Raw genomic sequence first — 6,956 nt, forward strand, 5'->3', positions numbered from 1 at the left:
GTCTGTGTGTGTGTTTCCATACTTATTTGTTTGTGCACAAGCGGCAGATACACGTGAATCCTCCATTTGAGATCCATCTCTCCAGTGACGAGTGATGACGCACCCACATTTAAAACCGTCTGCCTCTCTGCAGGACGAGTGCAATGTGGAGAGAGAGAGAGTGTGTGTGTGTGTGTGTGTGTTTAGAAGGCTTACAAAGTGAGCACTGTCACTTCATAAGGCTTCCAAGGCTCTTTTTTTTTTTGCAATTAAGCCGTCCAAGAATGTGACTCAAAACTCTCACTTCTCTCACTCCTCCTCTCCTCCTTCCTTTCTTGAATTCCATCCATTTTTAAAGCACTCATTGGCCCATTTGCTTGCACACTATTTTTTTTTCTCCCTGAACAGTGTAACAGTGTGGTATGTAGTTTGGGTATTTTGGTGAGCATCAGATTTAGAGAAGATGAAACAGACCCAGTGAGCCCAGTATGTGCGGTGGAATAAAACGGTGAAGAGATGTTGGACCTTAAAAAAAAAAAAAAAAAACACCCACTCAGATCTGGCTTCACTCTCTGGCTCTCTTTTCTTCCAGTTTCCTCCTGGTATTAGATGGACAAATGTGGAAAAACACATAGATAATGAGAAAGCATTCAAAAGCAGGAACCCACATCGCTTGACACATAGCCTGAGAAGAAACACATAAAATGTGTTTTAATGAACACATAATTAAACCCCAAAGACAAAGGCAGACAGACAGACAGTCAGACAGACTAGAGAAATAAAAATAACCCCTTTAACCCAGAGTTTAAAGATAGACAAATAAATCTAGAGAGAGAGAGTGAGAGAGAGAGAGAGAGAGAGAGAGAGAGAGAGAGAGAGAGGAAGGTGACGCTGACGTAAATCGTCAAAAGGAGGGAGAGTGTGAAAAATGAGAGAATGTGTTAATGGGAGAGAGAGATTTGATCTTCATGCCAGATAAAATATGATAAACTATTAGAAAATTTATGCTAATGTTTAACACAGTAAGCACTAATCAACGCCAATTTGCTGTGATCAGCCTGCATATTGAATTAATTGTGTTTGTGTGTGTGTGTGTGTGTGTGTCTATTTGTAAGGACAGCTTCAAGCACACAGTTACACAAAAAATTGCAGTAATAAGTACCTGCAAAATAGCTCCCAAAATGTGTGTGTGCATGTGCATGTGAGATCAATAACTGCAAAGTGACATGGACTTTGTAGAGTTTTGTGTGAAAGCAACATCGCAGTTCATGTACGTATGTTTCACGTGGGGGCGAACTTCCAGCTCGCAGCTCACTCTGACAAATCCCGACTTCCGCTCTCTGAAAAAGATCATCTTCACCCCCCCCCCCCATCTTTCTCACTTTGTTCTTTATTCGTTCATTCCATTCACTTAGCCAGTGAGTCACCAGCGATCGTCACTAATATCCATCGATCGTCAGCATGCTCCTCCTTCTTCAGCCAATCCATTGTGTCTTACTATTGACTGGCATAGCTATTGGCCAGTAGGCTCACAGATGGTGAGTGGGTTGGTGAGGGGGCACTGTTTGCTTGGCGCATGCTGAGAGAGTGGAATTTGGCCTTGTAATTTAGCTGCTCCATCTAGGATAGCTTACGCAGACAGAGAGAGAGAGAGAGAGAGAGAGAGAGACAGACAGACAGACAGTCATGCAGACCTGGTGACAGCATAAGCATCTCATTATTGTCATTTGTAAGTGTAGTTCAGTTGTTGAACTCCTTTCAAATAATACTTTCTATTATATTATTATATCCATGTGTGTGTGTGTGTGTGTGTGTGTGTGTTTGTGAAACTGATTGTGAACATGTGAATTGTACTCAAGTGCCTTTGGGTCCTGGATGGCATCCAGAGAACGAATAGAGTCTCCCACACAAAATTAAGTTGAAAAGCACAGATAGTCATTTATTTCTCTTTTTGCTGAAAAGACAGCACTTACTTCTTGACACACATTCAATGAATCACACACACACACAAACTTTGGGTTCGAAGGTATAACTAAGCTTTGGTCATCGTTGAGAGCCTTGAAAAAAAAAAACAAGGTCACTCGAGAGCACCTATTTGCAGTTTGACCTTCCCCTTATAGCTGCTGTTTGCTTCACACACATTAGATGTTACATATAGAACATAAATAAAGTATACTGGCAGAAACTTTGTCATGGCAACATTCAAACGTCATGTGAGAAGACAATTAAAGATATGGGAGAATACTGCTCACACAAGCCATAAAGATGAAATATTATCTAAAATAAAATTCTATCTGAGGCCCATGATATCAATTTCTCTCTTCCGTCATACTTCTCTCAGTTGATCGCTTGATTGGCCATCCTCAGCATGAGCTGCTGCAGGACATTAAGTTTTCTTTCCGTCTCAGTGCATCTCTTTGTTTTCCTCTGAGCATTTCTCTCTCACTCTGCCACCCACATCCACCCCTGCCTTATACTCCCACTCTCTCTCTCTCTCGCACACACACACACACACACACAAACACACACAAACACATACACACTTTCACTATCATTCTCTTCATGTGTCCTTGCTCTTTTCACCCTTAACTGTTCTATTTTTGCACTACATTAAAGAACACCAATTCCCTCTATATCTTTCTCTACCTGTCTTTCTTTCGTTGCTGGATCCTTAAAATGTCTTCAGGCAGACAGTGAGAGAGTGAGAAATAAAGACCCTAGGGTTTGACAGCACAGCTGGAGAAGGGAAGGGAAGGGAAGGGAAGGGAAGGGAAGGGAAGGGAAGGGAAGAGCAGACACAACAGTTTCTAATGTTGGACTATTTGCCAAATTTTAAGACTTTTCTTTGTTCATTAGTCAAATCACTTCCTCTATCAATCCAGTCACACCTATTGAGTATTTGCGTCCATTCCCACTGATTTCAAGGTCTATTAAGTCTTTTAAGTCATTGATTTTTCTTCTGAATTATTATTTTTTATCCACTGACTGAAAGTCTGTGAGTTAACTCATTGGTCCGTCTTTGGGGGATTTAGGTTGTTTGTTTGGTTGTTGGTAAGAGGTTATCACATAATACTGATTTTGATCAGGCAGGAAGTCTTACAAGCATTGGAGCTCTAAGATGTCAAAAGGAGAGTCTCACAGTGAGCAAAGTAATAGACAAATTTGTTTATATTTGAAAAAAGAAAGAAAAAGGTGAAAAAAATGTCCATGACAAAGTTTTACATAAAAGACATGAGGCATTCATTCACACCAGTTCTTGCTGACAGGTTGATCTTACCAATCACTGACAACAGAAACGATATCAGTCACATTCTGAACCAATCAGAGATCAGTAAACATAAACCAACAGATCGGTAAACATGAGACTTTCTTTGCTCTATGTACAGCTTTCCTGTTGATGATGATGTCATGATATATGATATATATTTACAGGATGTTACAGATGACTTAATTGCTATTAAAAGACAAATGAGAAGACAAAAGTCGCGCTCTCCTGCATTTCTCTGTCTTCGGAATGCTGTCTTCTGCTTCTCTCACTCTTTGTCTCATTTTCTTTATCTCTCTCTGTCTACATTTCTCTCCTGAACTCTCTCTCTTCTGCACTCTCTCTCTCTCACTCCATCTGTGTCGCTCTCCTTCTTAATCTCTCCGTATGTTACTTTCAGACACCTCTTCTCTTCTTCTATTCATCCTTCTCTAAATATTCTTACATAGATTTTCCTCACCACTATTAACACCTTTTCTTTCTGCTTTTATATTCCATCTCATTGCTTTCCCTGAATCTTTTGATATCCTTTGACATCTGTTAGAATGGTATAATGACTGACATTGGACTGTCTATTTATTGATTAAAATTGTAATGTAATCTGAAGAACTGTTAATAACTTTAACTGATAAAACCAGTATAATGATAGAAATCATGTCTACCTAACATTACTGTAAGCAGTGCCAATGGTAGCACTGAAACTGTAGCACTTTGAGTAACAGTATTAGCTGCAATTATAAAGACAGTTATAGTCATAGGACCAGCACAAGCAGCATTTACAATAGCCAAAATAGCACTAATAGCAGCCAAAAAGGCAGAAGTATACAAATGTTGTACATAAACCTAGGATGGAACCATATATCCCCAGTCCATAAAGACTGTGATATATATGAAATGTCCACATGGAAGGAGGACAGTGTACCTGTTGACTAACTAAGCCCTCTGGTAGTAGCTATCATTCCCTTCCATTGTGATAATGGCCTGCACTGCAGTACCTGCCCTGAATTCCCTGCTTCCCCTACTGTATCCTAAATCAGTGTAGTGCCCTCTAGTTGCCTGGATAGCCTAGAGGCTCAAACTGAACAGAACAAAGATACAGTTAAAGTAGAAGTTAAACAGGAATCAGGTAAGTGAGAGTTAGGTTGAGTAAAAGGGGTCTTCACTCCTCCAGAGAGGGGAAGAAGAAATGGGGGATCAAAATCCCTTACTAAGTTACTAAGATTCAGCCAAAGAGGAGATGGATAGATACAGTCAAGATGGACATAACAACTAGCAAGAGAGTGGAAGGTAAAGAAGAAGATGAAGAAGAGAATGGGGGAAGGGTGTCAAAGTCAGGGCATTCCAATTCGAAGCAGCGCAGCGAGGTGATACCTGCATCCTCATTGCCATAGTTGGCCCAATACTCTTCTTTTTCCAACTTAGGAAGCAGCGCCTCTTCCTCGCCCAGCTCATACTTCGTGGATGTGGATGTGATTGAGGGTTTGCCACCAGAGAAGGGATGGGCTTTCACGGTTTCTGAGCTCTTCTCAAAGATACCCTTGGTGGAGCTGACAGGCTTGTGCTTGGAGAACCACCAGCGGGTCTTGGTGCTGAAGGTAGTGGTGGTGGTTCCAGCCAGGGAGCCAGGGTCTGGCAGGGGGCACAGGGCAAAGTCCATCTCACGCAGGAAGCGGAGGTCCAGGCCACGGCGGGAAGCAGGAGTGGCACAGAGGAGCTCAGAGCTGGAGACCCGGTTGGACCTGAAGAAATCCCAGAGTTGGCGAGCCTCACAGCCACAGGCCCAGGGATTGTTGTTGAGACGCAGGAACTGGATGGATTCCACATCACGCATTGCCTGGCCAGGCAGCTCAGCCAATGAGTTGTTGAAAAGGAAGAGCATGGTAAGGCGACCCAGGTCGCGGAAGGCGCGGCGGTTGACTTGACGAATGCGATTGTCGTGCAGGAGCAGGCGGTCCAGGTTGACCAGGCCACGAAACACATTCTCAGACAGTGTGCGGATACGGTTGCCATGCAGGAAGAGCTGGCTGAGATTGATAAGATCAGCAAACAGGTCATCCTGGAGGAAGTGGAGCTGGTTCTCTTGCAGATAGAGGTACTGCAAGCTGTAGAGCTTGTGGAAGATGTCATGAGGGAGGGCAGCTAAACGGCAACGGTGCATGTGAAGGCTCTGCAGCTTCTCTAGCCCACGGAAAGCTCCACCCTCCAGGCGGCGCAGGTGAGGGTTATCACCCAGATCCAGCTCCTCCAAATCACGTAGCTCACTGAAAGCACCAGCCTCAATCCAGGTAATGTTGTTGGAGAAGAGCCACAGAACCTGAAGAGCAGAAAAGAGGGGGTGCAAGAAAGAAAGGTGGGGAGGGTGAACAAAGTAGGATGAGCAGGAAGAGAAAAACAGAGGTGAGGAAAGGTGGTGAAGACAGTATGGATTTGAGTAGAGAAAACAGACAGCACAGTGAGAGGTGGGAGGTAATGAAATGTGAATAGAGGAGAAAGTGATAAGTGTAAAAAGGGAGAGGTGAAAATAGAGAATTAGTTCAAGGTTATAAATGTTTTTATGCTTATAAATGTCTTAATGCTTTAAAAGAGAAATCCTAACAGTTTCACATTTGCTCTAACAGATTCACATACCTGAGTTCCAAAGCCAAAGGAGCCCACTCTCAGCTCTGTGATACGATTGTTCTGCAGAAAGACGCGCTGTGACTCGTAGGGGACACCGGTGGGCACGAAGGTGAAGTTCTGCGCCTGGCAGCTCACGGTCATGGGAGTCGGGTAACACACACACAGGTGTGGACAGCTCTGCACAGGTGCAGGCTTAATCACAACCAACCAGACCACCAGCCAGAGCGAGAGTCCACCTATGAAAACACATAACATGTTGCATTAAGATATGAGCTCAGACTCTAAAGCATGATCTGGGTTTCTAATGCATCTCTGCTTTGCAATAAAACTTAATCAGGGAAAACCCCATAAAAGTCAACTTAAGTTGAACAAAAAGTATTCTGAAAATGTCTTTACATTATAGACTAAAGGTTCATAAAGTAAAGTATAAAGTAAATGAAAGTAGTCATCATGGTTCCACAAAATGCTTTACACAACTTTTATCCTGACTGTGCGTAACACATATTTATTTGCCCATTTATTATAAAAGTTTTTAAAATTTACTTAGAATACAATAGGAGATCAAATATTTAGTGCAAGAGAAATTTGCAGTACAGTACAGCCTAAGAAAAATAAGCAAATTGCAGAAGTACTTACTCTTAAAGTCGTGCGCCATGGAGCTTCGTCGGCTCCGCGTAAAGAGAGAAGTTTCCATTCCGAACCAAAGGCGAAAGCGAGTTAGCCTTAAGGAGGCAAGTGGTTCCTTGCTATCTCCGCTGATGCTCTGGTTCCTGAGTCGGAGCGACTGATGAGAGCGAGTGCCGAAAGCTCGTACCGGCCACCGTTTATAGTCGCCCGGCGGCGCGGCGCCTACGTCGGTGGGCACCACGGAATCTCTCCTACGTCATCAGCCGGGTCAGGCTCGAGCGAGGGGGTGGAAGAACGGAAGAGGAGGGGAAGTGTTGCCAGATTGAGCAGTGTCCATGCCCACCGTAACGGAATGAAAGGTACTGGTTGGTTACTGCCTGTGGACTTAACAATTTCTGAGTGCATTCTTTAATGTTTTGCGCTTTGGAGATTTTTTTTATAATATTTATAATTTAAATAATATTTA

The 6,956-nt window shown here is 43.0% G+C and overlaps 1 protein-coding gene across 1 annotated transcript; it reads right to left on the bottom strand.

Moving 5' to 3' along the window:
* Positions 1 to 1,892: 1,892 nt before the first annotated feature.
* Positions 1,893 to 6,732, bottom strand: rtn4rl2a (reticulon 4 receptor-like 2 a). Its single transcript, XM_058381990.1, has 3 exons — positions 6,500 to 6,732; positions 5,873 to 6,099; positions 1,893 to 5,558 (listed from the first exon to the last, which is right to left on the bottom strand). The coding sequence occupies exons 1-3, from the start codon at positions 6,555 to 6,557 to the stop codon at positions 4,467 to 4,469; spliced, it is 1,377 nt and encodes a 458-aa protein (XP_058237973.1). The 5' UTR covers positions 6,558 to 6,732; the 3' UTR covers positions 1,893 to 4,466.
* Between the last annotated feature and the right edge of the window lie 224 nt (positions 6,733 to 6,956).

The sequence above is a fragment of the Hemibagrus wyckioides genome, linkage group LG03 (assembly GCF_019097595.1).
Source record: "Hemibagrus wyckioides isolate EC202008001 linkage group LG03, SWU_Hwy_1.0, whole genome shotgun sequence".
NCBI classification, from domain to species: domain Eukaryota; kingdom Metazoa; phylum Chordata; class Actinopteri; order Siluriformes; family Bagridae; genus Hemibagrus; species Hemibagrus wyckioides.

What these genes read in the sequence shown, in the direction of transcription:
- rtn4rl2a (XM_058381990.1), bottom strand. Translation starts at nt 6,557, where the DNA reads ATGGAAACTTCTCTCTTTACGCGGAGCCGACGAAGCTCCATGGCGCAC. An exon ending in CATGGCGCACGACTTTAAGA is followed by an intron (nt 6,100 to 6,499) that starts GTAAGTACTTCT and finishes GTGTTTTCATAG; the next exon opens with GTGGACTCTCGCTCTGGCTG. An exon ending in CCTTTGGCTTTGGAACTCAG is followed by an intron (nt 5,559 to 5,872) that starts GTATGTGAATCT and finishes TCTGCTCTTCAG; the next exon opens with GTTCTGTGGCTCTTCTCCAA.